General features: G+C 40.2%; 3 protein-coding genes across 20 annotated transcripts in view; 2 read left to right on the top strand and 1 right to left on the bottom strand.

Annotated features, from left to right (window-relative positions):
* DST (dystonin) overlaps positions 1-236 on the bottom strand; it is a 291,993-nt gene extending 291,757 nt beyond the window's left edge. For all 16 annotated transcript variants that reach the window (XM_077174926.1, XM_077174932.1, XM_077174929.1 and 13 more), the window contains exon 1: positions 56-236. In XM_077174926.1, coding sequence (XP_077031041.1) covers positions 56-236 — 181 coding nt within the window. The remainder of the gene's footprint in view (positions 1-55) is intronic.
* LOC143693530 (uncharacterized) lies at positions 235-3,042 on the top strand. Its single transcript, XM_077174953.1, has 2 exons — positions 235-802; positions 2,904-3,042. Exons 1-2 carry the CDS (start codon positions 235-237, stop codon positions 2,927-2,929), a joined length of 594 nt encoding a protein of 197 aa, XP_077031068.1. The 3' UTR covers positions 2,930-3,042.
* BEND6 (BEN domain containing 6) lies at positions 2,923-25,482 on the top strand. 3 transcript variants are annotated; one of them, XM_077174950.1, is made up of 9 exons: positions 2,923-3,061; positions 14,195-14,423; positions 14,525-14,670; positions 15,155-15,253; positions 15,610-15,787; positions 17,191-17,408; positions 18,715-18,907; positions 20,696-20,834; positions 23,373-25,482. In XM_077174950.1, exons 2-9 carry the CDS (start codon positions 14,228-14,230, stop codon positions 23,638-23,640), a joined length of 1,437 nt encoding a protein of 478 aa, XP_077031065.1. In that variant the 5' UTR covers positions 2,923-3,061; positions 14,195-14,227; the 3' UTR covers positions 23,641-25,482. The 3 variants fall into 3 exon arrangements, with proteins under 3 accessions (XP_077031065.1, XP_077031067.1, XP_077031066.1); XM_077174951.1 differs by lacking the exon at positions 2,923-3,061 and adding an exon at positions 6,900-7,605; XM_077174952.1 differs by lacking the exon at positions 15,155-15,253.
* Positions 25,483-26,026: the final 544 nt, after the last annotated feature.

Raw genomic sequence — 26,026 nt, 5'->3', positions numbered from 1 at the left:
GGGGATGGGCCGGGGACACCCCCCGCCACCCTCAGGGACCGGCAGCGTCTCTTACCTCGGCTCCTTGAGCGACCTGAAAAGACGGATTTGATGGGATGCCTCCCTTTCTGGAGCCTGCGGTGCCAGCAGCAGAAGAATAAAATCGTGGCAATGGTCCCCAGCAGCAGCAGGAGCAAGAAGAGGGCGCACTGGATGCTGTAGGGTCTCAGCAGGACCAGGAAAGCCGCGGCGATCATGGCTCAAGCGCCCGGCTACCCCTGTGCGTGCGCGGGTCTGCGGCGAGCGGCGGGGGGCCGGGCAGAGCCGGGCAGCCTCTCCCCCCGGCAGCGGGGCGGGCATCGCCGCCGGCACCGCGCTGCTGGAGCCGGCAGCCGGGCGGGAGGCGGCGGCGCGGGGGAGGAGGAGGAGAAGGAGGAGGAGCAGGATGAGATTCAGGCCGTGACTCAGCAGCAGCAGCAGCAGCCGCCGCCGCGGCGATGGTTGCGGTGGGGCTGCCCCTCGGTGCCCGCCCGGCTGCCGGGAGCGGGGAGCGCGGCGGGCAGAGCCGGAGCGCCCCGGGCAGCGGCGGGCGGGGCGGGGCCGGCGCCGCATGGCAGCCGGCGCGGGCACGGCGGGGCGGGGCGGCAGCAGCAGCAGCAGCAGGAGGAGGAGGAGGAGGTAGAGGAGAAGGAAGAAGAAGAAGGTGCCACCGGCGTCGGGAGGGAGGAAGGAGCACGGAGCGGTGCATCCCGCCGCCGAGGAGGCTCGGCCGGTGACATCACCGCTGGAACTGCTGAGAGAGTCGGAAAATGGCTGCTGCGAGGTACTGGGGGACCGCCGTGGGAAAAGAGGGGCTGCGACCCAGGGGCGCGGGGTGTCGGCAGCGGCGAGGACCCGCTCAGGTCCGTGGGGGAATCGGGTCTGTGGCGTACCCTGTACCCGAAGCGTCGGTCGAAGGCGGTTTCCTGGCGGGGGAAGGGATTGGGAAATGATAACGGGACCCATCCTGACAAGGTGGCCAGGGCCCTGACCAGGTGCGGGGCTGCCCCGTGTCCCCGATGGCGGCGTTTAGCGGCAGCCGGCTGCGGGCGGGACGGGCAGAGTGCCCTGCGCGAAAGGCGCCGGGGCTGAGCGCAGCAGCACCTGCGGGGACCCTCGCCCTGCAGGAAACTGCAACGCGCTGCAGCCAATGTCAGCCCCGTGCCCTTCCCTCGCCGCCGGGCCGCAGCTGGTGGTGCAGCATCAAAATCCTGCCATGTGCAGGTCGCAAACGCAGATGGTAACAAGAGTTCACCGATGCCGCTCTTTCTACCCCTGTAGTTGTTACTGTGGTAGTCCAGACTTTCAGAGGCTGTTTCAGAGGTGTTTTGAAATGCAGCCACTCAGAAAAAAAAAAAATCACTACCTGAAAATATAGCCAGGTAGCATTTTGCATTTACTCATGTTACTGGGGGGAAAGGTTCATTTAAGACAAAACTCATGTGCTTCTCCTGCATCTTTGATGTGAGCACATAAATCTGTAGAGCATTTCCAAAACTTCATAGAAATAATTAAAATCTCTGTGTAAATATTGAAGAAACATTGAAATGTTACTGCTTTATATGACAGCCATGAAGCTGCAGAAAAGCATACGTGTAAATTTAAATTAAACTAAAAAATATGCAAGCTGGAAAGACAGAGAGGGAAATGTATCTGTGGTAGCTTAAATAAGAACTGAAAAAATAATCTCTAGATTAGTAAAATTAATTTATCACTGGGCTAATAACATTGTAACACTTTACTGTACCCTTAAGGTTAATAACATTGTAACGCTTTATTGTACCCTTAAAGTGAAGGAAATCTGTTATCATCCAAAGATGCGATGCTCATGATACCAGGGAAGGGGGGGTGTAAGTAAAAAAAGAAAAAAAATTGGGTTTTAGGTCTATAATAATTTATTCCAGGTATTTCATATCATTTCATTCTGTATACCAAGAGTAAGCCAAAATAGTCTGTCCTATTACTTTGTAAAATGGAAAGTTACTACATTGCAGCCATGGATTCGAGGCTTTCCCTCACTGCCTGGAAAATGCCAAACGCTGTAAGGTTGTGTTGCATCACGTGGTGCAATATTGAAATCTTTCCTAATACCGCAGTACACTGCAGTAGAATGGTTTTAATGGAGATTACCTGGAGATTATTCAAACAGTCCATGTTACCTCACTGAAACACGAAGGAAATTGGTGTGATCCTCCTGGCATCGTGTTGCAGTGCCACGCTGCAGGATATTGCAGGAGCTGGAAACTTTTTGACACCTTTAGCTCTGCACTGATTTATTGTTTCAGAGTGGGATGATAGAGCAAAAGTAGCACGGCAGTGACTGCACAGTAAATCACAGAGAACGGAGGGGGAGCAGTTCTTTTCACATTGTTCTCAGGTAACAGTGTGTAGAAATCATCTGAAAGACCAATCTCTAGTGAAAGCTTTTTAGTTTAAGGTTTATAGCTTTTCCCTTCTAAGAGTTAGAGCTCACTGGTTTCTTGAGAATAATATTTTTCCAAAAGGATATAATACATTTCATGACAGCTGCTTAATTTTTTTTTTTTCAAATGTGAAAAAGAGTACAATTTAGTGTGAGAAATGCTGACATGCATGATTTTTCAGAGAGCTGCTGCTCCAGGCTTTTGAGTCAACTATCTCACATGTACACCAAATAGCTGCTCTGGCTTTCATTATATTCATATTCTGTGTTTGTTAAATACTGCAGGGTATGGTAGAATGGTTAAAATATTACTTCCACAGTGAATAATTTAAATTGCTGAAGTTACTACACATGAAAAAAATAAGCAAATTATACGTGGGTAGATTTTTTCCCCAAATAGTAATAAAGAGAATTTAAGATAAGTTTTATATGTATCACACTTTTAATCTAAGATTCTTTACAGAATGTTTTTTAGGGGACTTTTCCTAAATCTTAAGGATGATAAACAGAGAAGACAAAAGAAATGAAGAGAGAAGGTTAAAACAAAAACTCTCATCTGAGATTTGACCTCAGAAGGGAAATCCTGGAGGTGAAGCCATTGCAGAGAAGAAGTAAAAGAAGGTAACAAAGCCTTGAGACTAACTGTGATCACGGGGAGTGGAATGGGAGCGGACGTCAGAAGCTGTTGAGAAGCAGAATTAAGTGTTTTATAATCCAAGAAGGCAGTTATTGATTCTGCAATAAGCTAGGGGTCCTGCTGCCATTTCAGAGTACACATAATGTGAGTGCCCTTTTGTAGAGTTGTGAGGTGGTGGGATGTAGGGTCCTGCAGATGCTTGTTCTGATGGGGACCACAGGTAAACAGAGCAGTGACAAAGTCACTGCCATAGGTGAAGCTTTTGGGAAGTGTGGGAAGCAGACTTTCACTTGAGCAATGCTGAGGGAGGAGGTGGTGATAATTATTTGGTCAGAGGGATCAAAAAGGGAAGTTCTGCTTCAGAGAACCCACAGGGAAGAGGTGAGCAGCAAATATTTGGAAGTGGAAAGGCATAGGAGGGTGTTTCTGTGGTTACAGTTACTCTTGAATGCAGTTTACCTATTTTTCCAAGTTGGTGAGGCAGGGAAACAACATGGAAATTGTGTTGAACTTCTGCAGTTTAATGTAAGAGTTGAACAGAGAACGTGCTGTAGCAGCAGTGGCAGCCCTCCTGGAGAGAGAAAAGGCAGTGTTGACCTCAAATATTCTTTCAGCTGGTCTCTCATGATAACCTGTTCTGACTTAGCAGTCTTGCCCAGCAAGGCTGAAGAAGGAGATCCTTTTTTCCCTTACCCTTGTCCTACTTGCAGAATTACAGTACAGTCTGGACCAGTGCATATTCCTTGATAATTTAGATGATGTTCAGCCACACCTTTTAAAAAAAAAAACAAAAATTCTAGCTGAGTGCCATAGGTTAGGCTGACAGACAAAAAAAAATTGCAAAAAGAAAACATGATTGTTTTCATTATAGTACAAGAGTTCTATCGTCATTACATTGCAAGGGTTCCACATTGCTAGAGTTTCATACCTCCTTGTGTTTCTTGCAGGCAGCTCCTCTAGGCACTGACTCTTCCTCCTCCTCCTCACAATAGCAAACTGACTCCAGTTCCCTCAACCACCCAATCCACTCTTTTATAACACTCTTCTTATTGGCTACAGCTGCAGCCTGTTAACATCAGGCCTGCTCCTAATCTTTAGTAATTGGTTCAGCTGCATCTCTTTAGGGGGTAAGATTACATTCTATCCCACCTTCATTTACCATACTGTATCCCCCTACACATGATGGCATTTTGAGTGGAGAAACCATGTCATCAGATGTCTGCTGGCCTCCCCCAGTGTGAGCCATGGGATTCAAGGGCACTCCACAGCTCTGTGAAGGCACCTCTGCTCCTGCAGACTGGGGCATTGTAGACCTCATTTTGCAGCTGCAAAACTCCCTGTGTCAGTGAGCTGAGGGGAAAAAGGTCACGTGCTGGATCTGGTGATGTGGACATAAGAATATGAGACTATGCATGAAATGATTTCAGAAGAGTAGCTGAGTGAGTGAAAGGGTAAGATTGTCTCTTTTCACTTGTATGTAGGTATGCTTTAAGGGCTGTGTTTGTATTGATTAATTATAATTGAAATATTCTGTCTAAATGACTACTTAACTGGTAAGAAGGGTTCTCTAATCATCTAATACTTTCTAACAAAATATTTGGGTTTTTCCTCATCAAACAAGAACCAAAGTAAACACAGTCAAAACCAAAGAAGCAAGCAAATAAAATACAGGAGATATAGTATCTGAGTGTTATCAACTTCTCTCAATGAAATAATTGACTTTCCCCCTCAATATCCTACTCACAGATTACATAATGCCATCAGTGCTACACTAGCAGCTTAAATATACCATACGAAATGTTGTGAGAGTTTCTGGTAGATGATTAAACCTTATAAAACACTTTCTTAGTTGAAAGAATGACTTTTGCTGGCTTGATATAGGCAACCCATTTAAAAGAAATCTGTTATGTGAAATGATATGTTCTAAATTCAGCAGGGTTATTACAAATCTTCGTTCTGCAAAACTTGCTAAATTGTTTACTCCATACAGTGCTTCATGTGGTTAAAAGGCATGCTAACATTAGTTACTTCTCACAAAATCTTTGAAATTAGGTAAATGTGTATTGTTATTTCAGAGTCATTGAAAAGAAAAGGTGTACTGTAAATTTAAAGGTTGTATGATTTACCCAAGACCAAACTCTGTGATTCCAGTGCTGCAGACTAAACTCCTCTGTGGCTGGAACATTTTGCCATCTGCAGGTGTCCTAGGTGGCCACGTAAAACCAAATTCTTGTCAGCTTATATAGGTAGAGGTAATTGTCCCTATTTTGTGGGTTTGTCAGCTCAAACAACTTGCATATTTAAATTTCCTCTGTTTATTAGACTGGATGTAAATCACATGGAGAATGAGCCATACAGTTGTGCACTCATGGCTTATAGTGTTGCTGGAAAAATGCTAGCAGAAATCCTGTAGGCATAAATTGACTTTGTAGACAGAGAGGCTGTTCTTGAGCCTAGATGGAAATATACTGCTGAAGCTCCTATGGCATTTTTTTTATTACAGTAGCAGTGTGCCCCTTTGTCCTTGGTTGAAATTTGCTCTGTATTCATTTTTGGCAGTGTTTAGAGTAGCAGTTGTCAATCTGTATGTGGCCTTACATCCCAGAGGGAATTGCACTTCATTAGTATTTTAACTATATAATTGAAAGTTGTTTAAGGATTGTTTCAGACTGATATACAACACTGGTCATTATACTTGTATATTACTTCATAAAGTTAGGTTGAACTACATACAGTAAAAAGACATTTAATTTTACAGAACGGGAAAAAATAGCTCTAGAAAATGTTAAGGTTTTTACCCTTGCAGGGAAGATGCATTGCTGTCAATTCTCTGAAGTGTGTGCAGAATTACTCTTAGTTTAAGTAATATTCCCTGGAGTAAGAGGACAATATATATGTCTCTTTTTCTAGTTCATGACCTTTAATAGTAATGCAGATTTTTTTTTTCTCCTCCCACCTACCAAAATGCTGCAAAACCAGAGCAGCTGGGGAAGAGATTTGGAGTAAAAGAGCAAGCACTTTGAGTAGTAATCAGGCATGACTTCTCTCCTATGATCACTCACCTATGACAGCCAGCAAAGACATAGAAGTAGAGATAGCAAAGATGCTGTAAGTTATTAAATACTGGCCAAAAATTGAGCCTGAAATTTTCTAGCTGCTATTTCACTTTTTGCTTTTAAGAGTTGAAGGGAGAATGTCACCAACAGTAACACTTCGGGGTAGAATGAAAGATATAGTTTCTACTGCCTTATAAAGAGAGTAAGGTGCATCCTCTTATAACCTCTTATTTCAGCTTATCAGAGGGTTTGCTTGAGTAAGTCCAATTTGAAAGTATGTCTAATATTTTTTCAGCCTTTTAGGAAATGTTTGACTGCTTGGGCTCTTGCATGGAGCAAATGCACAATTACTGCACCTCAGCAGAGATTTGCATGGGATCTAACTTTCTCTAATGATCCCATAAACATCTTTAGACAAGATAAGTCATGCATCACTGTGCTTTAATGTTTATAATTTGGGAGCTGTTAAAATAGGTTTCATTGGATTACCCAAGCTAGATCATAATGAGCATGGCCAAGTGTTTGACTTTACAGAGCCATGTTGACTGTTTTTCTTCCAGACTACTTATTGCTTCTAAGTGTTTAGATATTAACCTGCATGGAAAGACCTTTCTTGGGATTATTCAAATTCCTGTAGCATAGGTATTTAATCCAGTTCAATAAATAGAGATTTATTTCTTGGTCTGTATATTAATACATTTTGTTGTGCATGGCATTTGCAAACAAGCAAATTGAAATGAGTATTAGTTCTCCATCTGTCAACTGTGAAATAGCTATTAAATAAAGATATTAATCTGTCATGTAGAATTAAGATAGCTTCCTGCATCTTACTTGGCATCTTGCTACTTTCATGTGAATCTTTCACTGAGTGTGGGATTAAAATACAGATAAATAAATCTACATGGTTTATAGGCATATGAGATATGTAGGCTCCTATTTAAACTCAGGTACGTCATTGAGGCTCAGAGAACAATGCATTTCCCTGAATTTGTGTTTGGTGCCATTTGAGGTGCCTGGAGTTAGTAACCACCATTGTAAGCCCAGAAGAGGGTCCAAGCCCTGTGGAAAGTCTGTTCCCATCAGAAGAGGCAGCTGGAGGCCTGGCATAATAACTTATGGTACCTAAGATTGCACCATGCATTTGTTTTTAGGCCACTGAATTGAACCCTACATTCAATTTTTTCAACCCTACAGCAGTTGAAAAAAGCTGAATTGCTCTCCAGGAAGCTTTAACTGTGTTCAGTAGGGGCTTCACACTTATGCCTGTTGGAGCTGCTCAAGGCTGAGACATCTCTGGAAGGATGACAATTGTGATAAAAAACCTGTGGGAGATTTGTACTTCTGGAGTAGCAGCTGAAGGCCAAGCCAATACCAGTGATGCTGGACACCTGCTTAGAAAGCCAAATTGCTCCCTGCATCTCCAGTGATTAAGCAATAACTTAAGACACCTGGTGCACCAGTGACACCTAAATGTAAGCATCTTAATCTAGAACTGAATCCTGTACTGAAAACCCAGTAATGTTTCTAGCTTCTCTTGAAATCATTGAAATGAATGCCATGTTTCACTGATAGCTGAATAAATGATTGGTTAGAACAAAAATTTAATACTTCCAGACATACTGAATATACCTGCTTAAAAATTCATTATTTAGCCTTTCCTATCACTTAATTAAACAAATAAAATTAATAGTTGGATGCAAAAATCAGAGCTTTTCCAATAGATTTCTTCAAGCTTTTGATTTAAGCCACAGTCCTACAAAGGATTTTGGCATATTGAGGTATTAACATTATTTTATAGAACTCCTAGGTTGCTAAAATGTGGGAGGAGGGCACTATTGTGAAAAATAAGAATGGCTTCGTGAATTCCTTGGGTCACTCAGCAGATTTTAGAATGTGGTTACAAGGTTTGCACCAAGTTCTCTGTGTAATCCTGTGAGTTATAAATGCTGCTGAGCTTTGAAGTCAAGGAGGCCATCTGGGTAAATAAGGCCAGAGCTGCTGCTTTACCATGAATAGCACCACTTCTCAGAAAAGTATCTCAGGTTATTTCACAGAGAGTCACACCAGGATAGGGATCTGCAGTGAGAAAGTGACCTCTTGAATATCAGGAATAAAATCATAGAGCTTTATCCTTCCTGTGGAAGACAAGTGGGATCATTTCTGTGCACTTAGAGTCTTAAGAGTTGCAGTAGTGTTCTGATAGATGCTCCCCCAGATTCCCTGCTGAATTTGGAACACAGTGATACTGATGATTCTGGAAAATCTGTACTCTATATTTCTCAGCTGAGAGTAGCAGATTTGTGCTTTTGAACCATCTTTTCCCAGAAATGACTAAGATATTACACTGTAAATCTTTTGAGCAGTAACACACTTTTGTATTCTGACAGCACCTAATTCCACTGAATTCATTATTAAATGTTACACTGGTTTCAGGTAAAAAAGATTAGAACCTACAACAAGGCATATAACTTATTTAAATATGGTCATGTTTTCCATCATACACTTGCTATTGGGAACTTTGAGACTTCAGTGCAGCCCAAGTTTTTAATCAACATTGTATTTAATATTCTGACAACTTCAATGTAAAATGTGACAGTCTAAATAACACAACCCAAATGTGTCACTACCACTTATGCTAAATTGGCAATAAATAGGTTTTTATGAGGTAGATTTATTTTAAGACCAGTTAAGTTTGGGTTTTGGTTTGGCTTTTTTCTGAAGGAAAATTGGGATAATTGAAGGCTGAACTCAAAGGGTAAATAATATAAAATGTTAGTACATAGTAAAATATTAGCTTTATTATGTATTTATTATGTATTGCATTAAGGCTAGATATTTGGCCTAAAATAAATCCCCTTGCATTCCACCTGGGCCTCAGAAATCAGATGGGTTAGGTGCAGCTGGGCTTAGCTTCTGATTAGAACTGATTCTGCATTACCAGCTTTGTTGAGTTCAGTAAGAAATTATATGATCACAGACTTGCAAATAGTGCAGTTTATCAGTTCAATACTATAGATCTGAGTTCAATAAAAACTTTCACAGCCCAGATTCACAAAAATAAAGTTTCCTGAAATAATAGGAAAGCAGGTTCAGGATTGCTGGTGATAGGATTGCACTAAATACAGTGTATCACTACAGCAGGTGATAGTAACAGAGCTCTATTACTGATATATTGATAGAAATATAAAAATATTCCCAGGTCTTTACAATGCACTGAAAGCACAAAGCTCTCCTAGAGGCATCCCTTCAGGGGAGGAGGACAGTCCATAAACCAATCCCAAGTAAGCAGAGGCGTTTCCCCCTCTCTCCTTTTTTCTTTCCTTGCCTCAAACTCCCCCTTCCTTTATGTCATAGGTGGGGTTTTGAGCATTATGATCATACATGTAAGGTGTGTTTTCATTTCTCTTCATTTGCATTCTTAGGCTGTAAAAGTTAATATGCAAATAGGGCTTAATGAATGTCTTGGTTATTTTCAGTCAGAATTTATAGTTGACACAAAAGGTAGAATAAACACTTTGGTCCTCCTCCACCTGCTGAGGTGGCAGTAAAAGCTGTCTGACCTTCACTAGAAAGTCTTTGAGTACATCTTTGTCTCCTTAAAGGACCACATTTATAATAAGGCTGCTTATACAGAGTGGCTGGTAGAGAGGTGCAGGTTTTCTCTGGGGCTTCTCTGAGGCTTCCACTTCCCCCAGGCACCGTTCAGTCCTTACACCTTGCTCAAGCCAGGTTTAAGAAAGGCAGGGGCACATCTTATGTTTTTCTCAACCAGTCTCATCAGTTCTTCACTAACTTAAGGCAACTCTGTAGCAAGCCTGAGCATTTACCATAGTTATGAATCTGTGGTACATGGTTCCTCAATTTGCTGAAACCAGTGTCAAAGCCCTGTTTTAAGCCAACAGAATCAGACTCATCAAGTGGGTACACAGTCTCATGTTGTAAACTTGTAACACTTTGCACTGTTTACTGAAAGAAAAGAGAAATAATGATCTCAGCATGCCATCTGCCAGTTGTCTGGCTGAACAGAACAGACTGTGTCAGACAAAGGGTGAGACATGTCTTTAAGTGACCTTTGTGGATTTTTGGTGGCTTTGGGGTTTCTTGTGCGGGTTTGGTTTGGTTTTGTTTTGGCTTTTTGTGTTGCTTAGTAACAATATCATGATTACAAATTAATAGCATTTGTGCAGTATGTGAGGTGTTAACGTTTGTAAAAATTAAGAGTCCAATTAATGTTTCCTCTGCAGAACTTTAAAATTATATGGCTCCTTCCTTTTTCTTTTTTCCCTTCTACAAATGACCTAGAATAGTGAAAAATCGTAAATTTGGATTTCAGTATTACTCAAATCAGTAGTGTTTTCAAATGGAGCATGTAGCAGAATTAAATAACTTGTAAAGTATAAGTGGCTTTCAAAGGTCATATAATATCTTTGTGGTTAGTAGCTGCACACGGGGTAATGCCTGTGAATGATGATGTTTCCTCCAAATGAACCACTGAACAAAGCATTCAGTGTCAGAAATCTTACTTGATGACTTGCAGAACTATGTTAGAAAGATTTAGAACAGAGAACCAGATACATTTTAATAGATTTCTTATGATATCCTTTCAGCTCTCTATAACTTCTGCTGGTCTACTGGAATCTATCCTACTACTCAAAATATGTTCAAAACCATAAAAAGGTAATACAAGATGGGTTGGACCAGGCCAGCTTCTATAAGGAGATACACCAACTTTATAGTCACTGAGTAGTTGGTGGAGAGAAATAGGCTCTCCCAGACAGTAAGTCATCTGCTGTCTTTTAGACACGTGTCATAGGGTGAGATGAATCACCTCCCTTTCTGCAGTGACTGAGCCAAATGTGGCTAGACAACCTCTCCCTTTTAAGGCAGTAAAATTTTGGTAACATTAATCCCAGTTCCCAACTTATTTTGTTTTCTGATGATACATTATAATTTGCCTTTGATTTGTTTCAGCAAATAAGATTTTAGAGGGAAGCATCTCCAGCAGAGATGCTTGGAACCTTGGACAAGGTTCACATTGACTCCTGTGCGAGGTCAGAGTGAGAAAACACTGTGGGACTTCTCTTCCAGAAAGTGAAATGTTTTACTATTCCTGTCCCTTATTAGTGACATTTTGTTCTACCTTTCCATTCCCTTTAATCACTGCTAGAGGTGATGCCAGCAGACAGTTAGGTGTTATCCCCAGGGCCCATGGATTGTCACAATAAATTCTGTGAAAAGACATAGTTTGATTAATGTCTATTGCAGGAGCTGAAGCCATTGCTCCATAACATAAAAATACTTGCAACCAACTACTACACTCTGTTCCAATGTAACGATTCACATTTGGCTATGTAATGATTTCATCATTTTACCCATAACATAAGGAGTTGGGTTATTGTCCAGTAGAGCTGCAGCAGAGAAAAGGAGGCTTGGTCAGTTGCTCTTGCTGCCCCTCAACTGCTTTCATGCCTTGGTCCCTTTATAAACAACAGGATATTCCTTCTCTCAGCATGCTGAGAGAATGTGGCAGCTGTAAAGGCCCTTAGTGAAATTGGTTAGCTGTTAGAACACACTCTGACTGCAGGCAAGAATCTTGTCAGCTCAGAAGAATTTTATATATAATGTAGATAAATTGCTGAGCTCCATGTCCTGCCATGACCATGGTAAAAATTGTCCTTAGCTTAAAAAGGCCAGATGTATTTTCATGCATCCAGGTGCCTGGTGTAAAGACTGTGTGAGATATTTTGTTGTCCATGTGCTTCACAGTGGCACCAGGCTGCTTTCATGGATTCTGAACATCCAGAAATCCACATTTGCATTCGCTTCCTTAAGCTGTTTAAAAATGTAGGCAGATCTGATACCTTCCAAAAGCTGTTGGATTTGGTACTGATGTGCACAGCATTGGCACAGTGTGTATGTGACTAGCTGTGGTGCTGTGGGGAATCACCACTTGCCCTGCATGCTGTGAAGAGCCTGTGTATCCATGTACCTCTGGAAACCCTGGGCTGGCTTACTAACCCTGTGCAAGTTCAGACCACAAGAATGTCCCATGGTTCAGAGAATATTTGTCTTAATACAAAATGAAGAGACAAAAGACAAACTGTTAGAGGACTGCAGGGAAACATTAAAAAAATATAGAAGCCAATCAATCAGTTGTTAGACTTAGCACACTGGCAGCTCTAACTCTGCTGCAATTCTGTGGCTCTTTTGTGGGCTTTTAGGAGGGTAAAGAATAGCTCACAACTGCCAAGGCCAAGGGGGGAAATATCAAAGTACTTCATTTGAGAATCAAAGAACTGGGTGGTGGAGATTGCTGTGCTGGGTTGGTCAGAGGCAGAAGTAGCATCTTTGAGCCAGATGAGAAATGTTAAGCTGAGTGAAGTATATATTCAAAAGCATTTTGAGAAAGGAGGAAGAATACTGATGCCCAACTGATTGCATACTCCACCTGTTTCAAATCTGGTATTTTGTTGTTCAGACAAACACACAGTTCCAGTTTGGACCTTACCTGTCCATAGTGAGGTCAGTGCTGGAACTTTTGTTCCTTTGGATTCTGTTTTGTCTATATGTTAATTCACTTAATGATCCCTGACTGTGGTATGAGGATCCATCCAGCAGGGATCAGTGGCAGAATGAGGTCTCTAATGAGTCATGCTGGGCAGAGATATTCAGGCTGCTTCCTCTTCCAGAATTTGCATGGGGTGGATGTTTTCTGATCTTTAAAGAAAAATAATGTCAATTCTTGCAAACACAGTCTTCTTTCTCCAGTGAGGCAATACTTAACAATCCTACTACTATCACACTAAGCATATTCTGCATAGAAGTTTGGTTTAATACTCCTTTTAATGATGATTTCTTATCTATACTGCTTGCCCCATTGTATCAGTAAATATGTTGATGAGACTGCAGCTGTCTTTTGCAAATTAACAAGTTCACCCCTGTATGGAAAGCCAGCTCTGTTGAGGCATAGAATTCTCCTTTTCTAGCTCTGAGTTACCTTTTTGACAGCCTCTTCATGAGGCACTAAATTTGCTTCTGACTGATTGAGGCCAAGTCAATCGCAAATCACATTGTCACATCTAGGAATTCATGAGTTTTCAGCTCTGTGAAAGTATTTCACCTTTATGAATTGACCATATGTTTGCTGGAAAGAAGATTCAGGTTTGAAAATCAGATTTTTTTTCAGATTTTAAAGTAGAAAACATCTTCTCTGAGTATAATGGTAGAACTTAAAAGAAGTGGTTACCTTTCCAGTAGAATTTATACTTTAATGAAAGTTATCATCGTAATTGGGAAAATAAAGCTCAAAGTACAACTTGTTTCATTCTCCTGGTAGAGAAATCCAGTGCTTTAAAAAACCCAGAACAGCACATTGCTTTAAAAGCATTGTGTTATGAGGCAAATGATTTAACTGTATATTTGGGGTTGGGTTTTCCTTGTTGCTGTTATTCCTCATGAAGCAGTCCAGCTCTCTTCCAGTCCTTAGCCTGTCACTTCTTTTGTGCATCAAGTTTTCCACTGCCAGGATGTGTCATACCTCACCCACTCAGTTGTCCTGGGTAGTTCTGGGTTGGTTTTCTGTGGCTGCAATTGTCTTCCTGACCATGAAATGATAACCATGCATTCCACTTAAAAGCATGAATAGCTAGCACTTTCCTCCATTCTAGGGAAAGGTTCTATCACACCTGTATCTTTTAGTCAGAAGCTGAACTAAAAATTTTATTGAGACAAATGTTGTATCAGCAGAGATCCCAGCCAGATTGAACATAGAAGTAATATGGGAGCCAGGACTCTGTGAGTGAAAGCTGTTTTCTCTGCATAGTTTTGGAGGAAAATGTCTGACATACAGGTGTTAAACAGACCATCTCACATCTTTCAGGTGGGATACAACTCACTGCTTGGCTAGTTTTCACTTCCTTAGGGTATTTTCCTACAAGGTATTTGTAGGAAATATTACCAATATCCAGCAAAAGGAGGGTTATTTGGGGCTTTTCATAGGGTTCTTGTAACATCCCTGTGGCATGTTACAGTAACTACTGTTTTTCCTATGTTGTCCTTCAGGAAGTGTCTGTGTGACAAGAAAGCCATTTAACAATGAAAAAATTCACACTGTTTGATTTTGTAAATGATAATTCACTGCAAATTGGAGAGACTTCATGGATCCAGGACCTTCCCTGTGATGACAATGAACTAGAAAGGCTTCTGAAACCTAATGAGCACGTACTAGTAAACTGGCCTGTGGGAGAAAGAAAGACAGAAAAGCACCTGGTGAAAGTTGTGTACATGAGTGGTGAGTGCAGCTCCAGAACATTTGTCTGATAGGAAACCTGCTCTTGAGGTACAGTTGCCTCATTGTCTGTGCTTTGGCCTTCTTCCTTTCCATCACTTCAGATGACCCCCAAGAGCTGGTGGAAATGATGCAAAAGATATTACGAGCAGATGAAATCACAAAAATACAAGTCCTTGGAAAAGGCAAGAGGAAGAGGATAGAAATGATATTCTCAGAAAGTGAGGACAGTGACCTGGATAAAGAAAAGGTTAGTTTGTGTCTTTATGTGCCTTATATTGTTAGGTCCATAAAGGAATGAAATAGACTGTAACTATTGATTCTTCATCATATAACACACAAAGGATGGTAAAGGTAGGAATACAGGCAGCCTTCATGTGGTACCTCAGCACAATAACCTGTCAGAGTAATTACTTAGGCCAATGGATTTTGTCCTTTTCTGTGTCAAGAGATGAGTGCTATTTTAGGCTTTGATGCTCTGTAAGACAGAAATCTGACTACTGCTTAAAAAAGGGAAGGGAGCAGGTTTTCTGAGGTGTGCCTCGTGCTGAGATCTGCAGTGACAAAATATAGGCAAGGAAAATATAAAAGTTAACAAAGTTACAGATATATTTTTTAAAACTACTAACCAAGAATGTCAAGTGCACAGTGAATAAAAACTTATGGTATATTATGAAATACTGTTATGAAAGGCTCTATAGGTATGCAAAGGCACTGTTATGCACTTTTTACAGGGGAAGATGATGAAACATATAAAAAGAAAGAAATCATTGCAGGCATCTGCTCCTGCCAACATCCTGAGTCAACTTGAAACATCTTTAATTAACAAACAGGTAAACATCCATTTTCAGCAATGTATCAAGCAAAAGCAGTCTGAAAGGTATTTTTGAGGGAGGCATAGGATTTTTGCTATAGTGAAGTTAACAGTTCTGAAAGATGCTGCTTTGGAAAACTGGTGAATAGAGAACAGAGACAAAGGTACCTAACAGTTACATATTAAACTGACATTTCATTTTTAATTTCAACTAGAATACTAATAGCTATGTTTTGTAAAAGCTTTTATTAAAATGCATTGAGTCTGTTTATACAAGAGAATTTTTTGATTTAGCCAGATATTTTAATGTTGGTTTTGATGCTTTGATTTTATGTTGTTGCTCTAGATATCACAGTTGTTTGGGGTTTTTTTCAGAGAGAACCATATTCAGGAAGCAACTTTCTATATAGTGAAAGTAGCAGTGATGATGAAGAGCCTTTATTTCAACTCTCCAAGGTAGAACTATGTGCCAAAATTAAAAGTCTCAAGAGGAAGCTGACAGATACCATGAGAGAAAACTGCCGCCTAAGGCAGTCCCTGGTGATGCTTCAAGGTAAAGTTGGGAGTATTTTGATTAAGAGGAAAGCCTGAAGGTCAGGAAAAGCTTGATTTATAAGAGGCCATTTGGATGGGAATTATGGATGCTCAAGCACCTGACATGATCAAGGCCTACCATTAGCATCACAGTCTGTGATACATGGCAACATTTAATTCCAGCAGCAGTTACTGACTTACACAGAGGCCATGCAATCATAGAGTTAGAAATGAAAAATGTGTCTAAATCCTGCCAGTTGTTCCCAGGAGAACCTTTCTGTATGCTGTGTAACCACTGGCTAAGCTCAAATACTTCAGTATTTGACCAGTCCAACTACCCTTATTTACTGGCAGTCTTTCTTGATCAATTGATATTTCATTTATTCTGAAATTAATGAATTCTTAACTACTTTGGTGATTCCTCATTACTGATAACCTGAGTTAGTTTCAGATGCACCAAATTAAAGATGAAAAATCTTGTTCCTCTGTAAATGAACCCTTCATCTCTTAGTGATCATCTCTGAAGTGCCTCTGGCTTGTCCCTGTCCCCTACTCTAATGTAACCAAAACTGAATCCAAAATTTCAAACCACTAGTGAATGAATAAGGTTTAAAGAGGATTTACTCCCTCCTGTGCCAGCTACACCATACCATCCCTAGACAATGTGGTGGTATCTGTTTATTGTCAGATGATTTTGCAACTGTTTATCATTTTCATTTCCCACCTGATTGCATTTCATCTTGGTTTGAATCATTCATCTCCACCTTTTTAAATATTATTTGTTAACATTTTCTTTGTGTCTGACAACTTTTGTCACACATAAATTTGCCTTGCATCCTGAGCAATTATCATAGTCTTTTACAGTACTTTATTTAATTTAGTGATTCTGTATCTTGCTGATATGTTATCTCTTGCTTCCTTTTTGCTTCGCATTGATTCGTCTTAATGGATGCAATAAAAGCTTATATTTGAAAATATTACTTTGAGAAAAGGTTATTTGAGACATATTCTCTAGAGTTGAAAAAAAAAAAAAGCTTCTGAAGTCTGTGTAACTTCTTTGAAGGTAAAAAAGAAAAAACAGACATCACTTAGCCCATATTCAATAGCTTTATGGACTTGTAGAGATTCTGAGATTGTGCAAAGAAAAAAGAGAAATAGTCTGTTTTGTGCCAGGATGGGTATAAACTAATAATTCCTCTTAGCCTTGCACTGAACTGATCTATTCTAGAAACTGAGCCCAAATCTTCATGGGTGGGGACAGCAGAATGGCAGGAAAGCATTTGAGAGAGGAGGAAAGAAGTATATTGAAATGTCTTTTGCATTATGTGACAGGAATCTAATTGCAAAAATATCCCTGCTTATGTAATTGGAGTCTGAAAGCCTCCATTACTGTTTTACCCCTCACTTTTCATGTGATTTCAGTGTTGCCACAGGCAGTCACTCACTTTGAGGAACTGGTAGGGATGGCTGAAGCGCTGCTCAAAGGGGGAGTGACATCATCCACGTCCAGTCTGCATCCACATGCTGTTTGGAAGGCATCTCACAATCCATTAGCAGATTCCTATGCAGCTATGCATAGTAACTCCAGCTCACCAATAACTCTGAATGTGGAAGATGAGGAGCAACAGACTGAAAAACAGGTCAGTTAAAAGGCAATTTCAGGCATGAAACTTGATACAGTGTAAAGTTTACTGCTATAGCATAATATAGAAAATAATTATCTGTAAAATAATTTATCATCATTGCATTGATAACAAAACTTATGAGCTCCTTTTGTGCAGAATGCTCTTTCCATGAGAAGCATTAGCACTTATTCAGCATCCTGTACACTTTGAAATTCACTTTAATTTCAGTGACCTTGCATATCTGTAGCTAAGGGCAGAATGTGGATACATGAAGAAAATGCCAATATCCAGGGATAACTTCCAGCCTAATTGTTTGGATGCCAAAGGGGAATAATAGTATTTCCAAGATAATCTGAGATGAATAACAGCAGTCTGTTCAAACTGTTAATTTGTAATTGGCAGCTGCTTCTTCTCCTGTTCCAGACACTGGCTAGCAGTTAAGTAGAAATACATGTATACAGAGATACTGAGTAAGGAAGTTCCTTTATTCTCTGCAATTATAACAGAACATGATTGAGAAATCTAAGGCAGAGAGGCTGTACATGAAAAAAACAAAGGCACAACCAAAAGAATAATTAGCATTCACAATTTAAAGAATAATTAGCATTCACAATTTACATAAACATGCATTGGGTCATGCTAATACATGCAAATCATTCCTGTGTGTTGTCATGGAGTGCTAAAATCCAAAGAAGTCCGTTAAGAATTATTGTGGTGTGTTTTGACTGCATATTGGAAACCACAAAATTTGACCTAACATCTTCAAAGAAATAAAAAGACCTAATTTTCTGACCGGCCTGCTTTACTTCATCGAGGTAGCTCAAAATTGCCTATTAGGAGAGTTCAAACTCTTTGGCTGTACCACTGCTGCGTGCAGAAGCCACTCTCAAAGCCCAGGACCAGATGTCACAGTTCTTGGGGTATGTCTGCTCACAGGCAGGAATATTTGCTTGGGCACAGTGCCATGCTACCAAGGCAGTACAGAAACCATGCCAGAACTGGACCACAGCCAGCCTGCATGAGGAGCAAGCAGAAGGATTTTGCTGTGTCTGAATGTGTCCTGTCTCCACTAGTGAGTAATGAGGATGGTGAAGGGTTTGCATGGGGTCCTTAGTCTGCCCCACACTTCCTCCTGGAAAATAATCAAGCTGTGTGTATAGTCCCAAATGCTGAGCAGTTATCTCAAGCACACTGTTTGTAGAGATTGCTTTTGAAATTGTGGTTTAGAAATAGAAAATGAAAAATATATTTCAGTGATAATAGTGAATAATATTTCTAGAGAACTGCAGTAATTATGCCTATGACCAATTTTGTTTTCCAGTTCAAGATCGAAAAGTGGCAGATTGCACTTTGTAACAAGAGCAAACCTCAAAAATTTATAAATGACTTGATGCAAGCACTTTATACACATGAATACATGGCTACACACAGCCTGACAGGTGCAAAGTCCTCCTCTTCAAAGGATAAAGCAGCAAAACCAGCTATGAATCAGAATGAAGTTCAGGAAATCATAGGTGATGACTTGTTAACCTTACTCAATGTGTCTGACTTGACAGGGGGCTTTCTTGGAGGGAGGGGCTGTTGAGCTTAGCAGCTGCTCTGCTCAGGTGATGAGCTGCTTCCTCTTTCCTTCTTCAGCTACATCTGTTAAAAATACTGCCACTGAAATGCTATGTAGTAGTATTTCTATTGTGTGAATTCTGTGGGTTTTATTCAGGTGACTGCTCAGGAACAGTGATACTGTAAATTGTTTTAGCCCTTGCAGGGTTAACCTGCAACAGTCAAACTTGGAGCATGATGATAACAGATAAGGGAAGGCAAAAAGAGGACACACTTGGATGAAATTTTAAATTATGTCTGCTGTGTTCTGAAGTTCAGTGAATGTTATGAATTCTGACATTTTAAATAGAGCTAGAGGCAAAATGAGACTGTATAGAAGACAGAAATAGTGGTCAGAGAAGCAAACAAAATTTGATTTATGCTGAGGTTTACAGCAGAAAATATTTGGTGAATAGGACAGAAAATAATTTCAGGTGTAAGTATTAGCTTTAAAGAAAACAGAATTTTGTGAGCATATGAAGCCAAATTTTAATTGGATTCACGCCTATAACTAAATACTAGAGCAACATAGCCTTAATTACTGTACTATAATTCCTCCCCCATTTTCATTCCCTTGGACTTTGGAGTTCTCTTGGTTCCCTTCTCAGTTTAGCTCCAGTTCCTGTACCTTAGTACAGTTTTGTTGAAGTTAGCCAGCAGCTTCAAAAATTATCAGTTGCAAAAACCCTTTTTTTAAGAACCTTGTTAGAAAAAAAAAGCCCAAAGTCAAGAGAGATAAAAGGAAAGAGCGTGTAGGATGGTAAAAATATATTTAGAGGCAGTAAGATGAGACGGTTTTGGAATAACATTTAAGAAAAATGAAAAATATTTAATGGGATGAGAAAAATGGTTGGACTCAATCATAATGGTTTTATTCAACCTTAATTATTCTAAATCCTACTAGGGCCTAGGCAAAAACTGAAAAGGGAATCAGAAAATGGAATACAGCATCTTGTGGAGAATTCAGTGACAAAGCTTATAAAGAAATCAAAGAACTTTGTTAAGGTAGAAGAGAATACTCTGAAATTTAAAACAGAAAAGTGTCAGCATTATATAAGAGAAAAAGAAAAATTATAAGGAAGCTTGGGAGTTCTAGGACTGTAGAAAATGAGTTAGTGAATCAGATTATTTAAAGATGGAAATTGTGGGACTTCAAAATAAAATTAAATTAAAGGGCAGGGAAATCAAGGGGAGGGAAGATGAAGGAAAAGAAGGGAGCAAGAATCACATTCCTCATGTTGAGTCCTGTTATTATTGCATTCAAAAAACGTAGCCAGGCAAAACAGGAGGGAAATTTTTAGAAAAAGTGACATCACCTGCAAATGAAAACTAATGAGAAAAAAAAAAAGTAAGATTCAGAGTCACAAGGACTGATGAGGATGGGAAAAGGACTCTAATCAAAGACAGAACATAAGGACAAATGATTAGCAAGCACAAATCACTCACCAAAGAAGCCCTTGTGGCCCTGGAGTTCCTTTTCAGTCTGCCAAGAGCAGGCAGCAATATGGAAGGCACAAAGAACAAAAGGAGGTGTGTAAAATCTATGAAGGACTTTGTAAAGATTGTGAAGTAACTAGAGTGGAAGCTGAAGTGGCTGGGACTTGAAAAGATGCAAGAAATATATTTTATATCACACATTTCTTTTTCTCTTATTTGGAGGGTCCATATATATAAAACTGTATTATCATCTCTTTATTTTGCAGGAATCACAAAACAGTTGTTTCCAAACACAGATGATGCTTTAATTAGGCGAATGATGGGACAAAAACTGAACAATTGCACCAAGAAGCCAATTTTAAGCAAAGACCTTAACTCAGGTGCTTTTCAGAAACATACTTTTTGGTAAGTAACATTAAAAAAATGCCTGCACTGTGTAATTCTGCATATTACTTCATGGTAATTAAATCTAAAAGCAGTCTTAAAATTCAAATAACAATACATATTTACCTACTTGGTATGTGCACTACCAAGCCAGTAAATAGTTCCATAACCTTGTACAAAAAGTACATAATACAGAAGTAGTCCAGCTTAACATTACTGCACAAAAATAGTTATTGGTGCCAGACAAAGCAGCACAAGACTATTAAATTACAGGTAGAGAAAACACAGCTTTTCTCATGGAGTTGCTTTGCTGAATATGTCTATTTTAGATTTGACATTATTTACATTTCTTATTATTCTCTGGCTCACCATGGACAAGTCAATTCCATTTTCATGTCACCTGTTGTACCCCAATTAACCCACAAGTGAATATAGGGAAAATCACACCTCTTTGGTGTGTATTTATAAGAGTACTGTAGGCGAGCTAAGCTGGCAATCCTTTACTGCCAAAAGAGTCTAAATTATTGGGTCAGAGGAATTATCAAATAACATCTTACCTATTAGGGGCATTTTTGCCTTGTGAGTGAAAGTGATACAAAATTACCAAACTCATGGCTACAGTGAAGTCAGCTATTGGCACAGTACTGTTTCCACATACACCAAATGCACATACCACAGAAGGCTGGAGCTGGAAGGCTCCTCTGTAGGCTGGCTGGTCCAGCCCCTGCTGCTGCAAGCAGGGTCACCCAGCCCAGCTTGCTCAGAGCCATGCCCAATTTGGTTGGGCATCTGCAAAGGTGGAGACTCCCCCACCTCTCCAGGCACCCTGCGCCCCTGCTCCACCACCCTCACAGTGTTGGCTGATGTTCCCTGTGCTTCCATTTCTGCCTCTGGTTCTGCTGATGTTCCCACAGGACCTCCTGTGCTTCCATTTCTGCCCACTGCCTCTGGTTCTGCCACTGGGCCCCTCTGAGATGAGCTTCCATCTTCTTTACACTCTCCCATCAGACAGCAGCGCACACAGATAAGATCAGCTTGAGCCTTCTTGAGCCTAAACAGGCTCAGCTGCCACAGCCTCTCCTCAAGAACCCGATAAGAAATGAGCAAGGAACAGGACAAGATATTAAATAGGGTGAAAGGGAAAAGAGATTTGTCCTTACTTAGACTTTCTATACTGAGGTAACATTTTTCTTCTTCCTGGTTCATTTATCTCCTGCATGTTTTTAAAATCCAAATTTGCAACTGTAAGACACTTCATAAGAAAAAAAAACTAACAAAACAAAAAACCCCCAACAACAATAAAAAGAAATAAGAAGCACCCCAAGATATTTGTCTATGTTATAAGTGTTTGAAAAGTAGTAGTGCTTTGCTTCTAAAATTTGTTACTAAGCCACCTGGTAGTACTCCATGGACCACCAGTGGTCTGTGAATTATTATTTGAGAAGTACTTACAGAATATCTGTTAGGAAAATCCACATACACAGGTTTTTCCATCTGGAAACAATAAATAAATGCACCAGCCTGGCAAAAATAAAGTTTACTATGTTAATGCTTTTCTCCTGTGTATTTGTAATATACGGTATGCAATGATTCACTGCAGTGTTTTTCCTTGTCCTTAACACAGATAGGAGAAATAACAGCACAAAACCACAGATTTTGTCTTCTTTGAAAGTATTAAAATCTTAAATATTTTAAATCTTCATCAGGTGGATCCATACATTTTGCTAATTCCAGACTCTTCTAATGTACACAGTATTCCTGAAGCCTTGATAGGTAGATCTTGACTATACTAAAACAATTCTGGGTTGTTATTTAATATTGCCTATGGACCTTCCAACTTAAACCCAATATTTTAAAAATGCCCTTTCAATATTTTTAAAATGCCTTTATGTCTGTTATTGATCAGTGCTTATGTAAAATCCAGTCCAACATCCATTGTGACCAATTCAGATATTGCCTGAATAGTCTTTTGAACTGATGCATTCATAATGATTTTTTTTTACAAATGTTAAGCATTCCCTCACTGTCAAAGCAGTTAAGCACCAAGTAAGTAATCAAGATAATTTGGTGATTCCATTAACTCAGATGACACACATTCTCTGTAAGAAAATTAAGACAATTTAGAAGTATTCATAATCTCACTGCTACTCCTTCAATCTACCTTCCAGCAATGAAGTGCAGAGAAGGGTAGAGAAAATTCTGTTGAGCAGGACCTTTAGTAACCATTTATCCAAACAAGTTACTAACTTTAAAAACTGGTGTTGGTGCAGCTTTTATTTCCTCCCTTGCTGCTATTTCTTCCTTACTCACCTCCTCCACCTTTCCCCAGAGTAGAATTATGATCCAAGAGAAAAAAATATGGAAACATATCCAATGAGATAGACAAATTTCCATCTCAGTTGCATGAAACTGAGGTGAAACAAGGAAAAGGGCAATGTGACAGTGAAGAAAACTATTTAACTAGCTAATAAACAATCTCTGCAGCTTGGAAGCTAAGAACAGTTCTAATTGCACATTTAATGTTAATATCTCAAACTTAGTTATAAATTGTCTCAACAGTGGTTCAACAGCTGCTCCTCAGGGCATCATCTCTTCGGCTGTTCCTCCTTGTACACAAGACCAGCAGGATGATGATTCACCAGCTGCTAATGCACAACTTCAGCAAAGTGACAGCTGCCTGACTCCTCCACCTCCCACCCCAGAAGGTCAGCAGGAGTGTCCCAAATCCACTTCTTCTAAGGCAGAGTCTCAACTCGCCAGCAGCTCACCAGCGCCCTCTCCCAACCAGGGTTGTGCACAGAATCTCAGGAATTCAGACAAGGAATAACAGGTGATTCATTCCAGCTCATGTGCTCAACAGAGATTAAGAAGCAGTATAAAATAAAAAAAGAAATAATATCAAAATTGAAGTAGATATATGGTAGCGTCCAACAGTGGACAGAGATAGAAGCCTGAGAACTTTTTTCTCAAACAAATGAAAATCCCATAGATTAGAAAAAAATTGAAGGCATAATAATATATTTGAATTTAAGATGTTATAAGATATATGCATGTTATGCAGTAATTAAAACTTGTACTGAAGAATACAAGTAGAGTCCCCTTAGTTAGAAAAAAATACTATTTAAAGTACTACCAAAAGAATATATATGAGGAACCATAATTCCCCTTGCTTTCACCTTGACAGCTGAGGGAAAACTGCTTAACTGATCAAAGAAAGTTATTGTATAATAATGCAAAAAAGATATAGTGATATGGAGAGAAAATAGAAAGATCTCCTAGTGAAATGAGGACTGTAGCCAGCACAGGAGTAGAAAGCACAGGGCCACATGAGCAGAGAGGAAGAAGTGAAATAGCCATTTAGGGCTGCTACTAACTTGGAAAACAAAATAACTTTCTTAGGCCAATGAAACTACAACTCTCAAGATAGCCATAGGAAAGGAGCAGTTATTTTTTAACCTCTCAAAGTAGGAAAGGTAATGGAAGAAGCCATGTTCCTTTGTAGCTCTGAGAAGAGTCCTCCAGGAGAGCGTGTTTAGTTATGGAAGCCATTCTCTCACAGGGATTCTGCTGCTGGTTTGGCAGCCCTTACTCCCTTCTTCTTCCCTGACCATCAGGTCCATAGGATAAGGGTGCCTGGTCCCTTCAGTGGGGAAATAGAGGACACTTCAGCAGAAGCTTCTACTCACTGTGTTTTGGTATGCTACCCCTTGCTTAGAGAAATGGTGGGCAGGCAGAATATTCCTCATGGGTCAAGGACCAGGAAAATCCCAGTATCTGGGCAGTTCCCCTTGGGATCTGACACCACTTCTTCCAGGAAGCAGCTGGCAGTCACACAAACCTTATAACAGCCTTAGGAGAAGGAGTGGAAAGGTTCCCCAGGGCAGTGGTCACAGCATCAAACCTGGCAGAGTTCAAGAAGTGTTTGGCCAATGCTTTTGGGCACATGGTGACTCTTGGGGTGTCCTGCACAGGGCCAGGAGCTGGACTCTATGATCCTGATGGGTCCCTTCCAACTCAGCATATTCTGTGGCTTTATGATTTTTTTTCCTTGCTGACTGATTTCAGGTTTCCAGTGTGCTGACAGGGGAAGGAGGGAACACTTGGGACTATAGCTTTCCTGTTTAAGTGTCCTTCCCAGAACTGAGAGTACTATTAGCTAAATCTATTTCAAACATGGCAAACGAGCAACTAACTAATCAGATTGGAAAAATGAAATTACATTATATTGAAGAAATCTAGCTTGATTTGAGGAGGATTTCAGGGCATGTGAGTTACAGAAATAAATTAGAAATAATATGAGGGTGAACACTAAAAAAAAAAATCTGAAGAGAGGGTTAATCAGCCAAATACTGCTGAAGGGAAATGCAAGGCACTAATAGAATGCACTGTAGAGAAGACTTGTTTGTGGGCTGGGGTACAAATTAAGTGATTTGCTATCCTTTTTTCATCTCTCACCTAACAATTCCTTGTAGATAGAATCAGGATGAAAGCAGGTATGAAATACATTAGTTCTATCTCATGCTATTAACTACCATCTATAAAATGTAACAGAAGGATGTTTGCTATTATGTAAATTTTGTATATGTAATTGTATGTACAGCATATATAATAATGTATATAATTAATAATATTTTTGAAGCAACTTTTTATCAAATAAAATGAAACGTTACTTTGTGCTGTTTTATTGTCCTCACTGTCTAATGGGCCTTTTCTTACATCACCTCTGTGGCACACTCTAACATACAAGGTTGGGGTTTTTCTCTTGCTCATCTTTTGGGGTTTTTGTCTTTCTCTTTAATAGCTGTTCTGAAGCCAGCTTCTGTAAAGCTCATCATTTTCCCTGGGGAAGGAGTTGGCCCACCTTACCAAGGGTAGTCTAACCTAAAAGCTGTCACAGCTGATGTGGCACAGCTGCAGCTGCCCTGCCCTTTGGGAGGTGTTGAAGCCCCTGGGCAGGTGGGTGGAGCTGAAGGTGAGCAGCTGCTCTCCCTGTGGCTGGTGCAGCTCTGCAGATCCCACTGCACTTTATGCTTTTCTATTCTGCTGCCTTGGTGAGTTGTCAAAGGAAAACCAGTGGGGCTGGCAGCTCACCACAAAAAGTGTAGGAAGAGTTTCATGGTAGGGTGGAGAACCTGCTCCCAGGCATGGGAACAATAAATGGAAGGAGATATTTTAATGTTTTAACAAAGGATAAAAAGTGAGCAACCTGCAAA

This window comes from Agelaius phoeniceus, chromosome 3 (assembly GCF_051311805.1).
Source record: "Agelaius phoeniceus isolate bAgePho1 chromosome 3, bAgePho1.hap1, whole genome shotgun sequence".
NCBI lineage: Eukaryota > Metazoa > Chordata > Aves > Passeriformes > Icteridae > Agelaius > Agelaius phoeniceus.
Note: the sequence above shows the minus strand (reverse complement) of the source record. Positions and strands in the feature narration are given on the sequence as shown.

Coding starts and splice junctions, on each gene's coding strand:
- LOC143693530 (XM_077174953.1), top strand. CDS start 235: ATGGCTCAAGCGCCCGGCTACCCCTGTGCGTGCGCGGGTCTGCGGCGA. Junction 803..2,903: donor CGGAAAATGGCTGCTGCGAG/GTACTGGGGGAC, acceptor GATTCTTTACAG/AATGTTTTTTAGGGGACTTT.
- BEND6 (XM_077174950.1), top strand. CDS start 14,228: ATGAAAAAATTCACACTGTTTGATTTTGTAAATGATAATTCACTGCAA. Junction 14,671..15,154: donor GTGACCTGGATAAAGAAAAG/GTTAGTTTGTGT, acceptor CACTTTTTACAG/GGGAAGATGATGAAACATAT. Junction 15,788..17,190: donor GTCCCTGGTGATGCTTCAAG/GTAAAGTTGGGA, acceptor ATGTGATTTCAG/TGTTGCCACAGGCAGTCACT.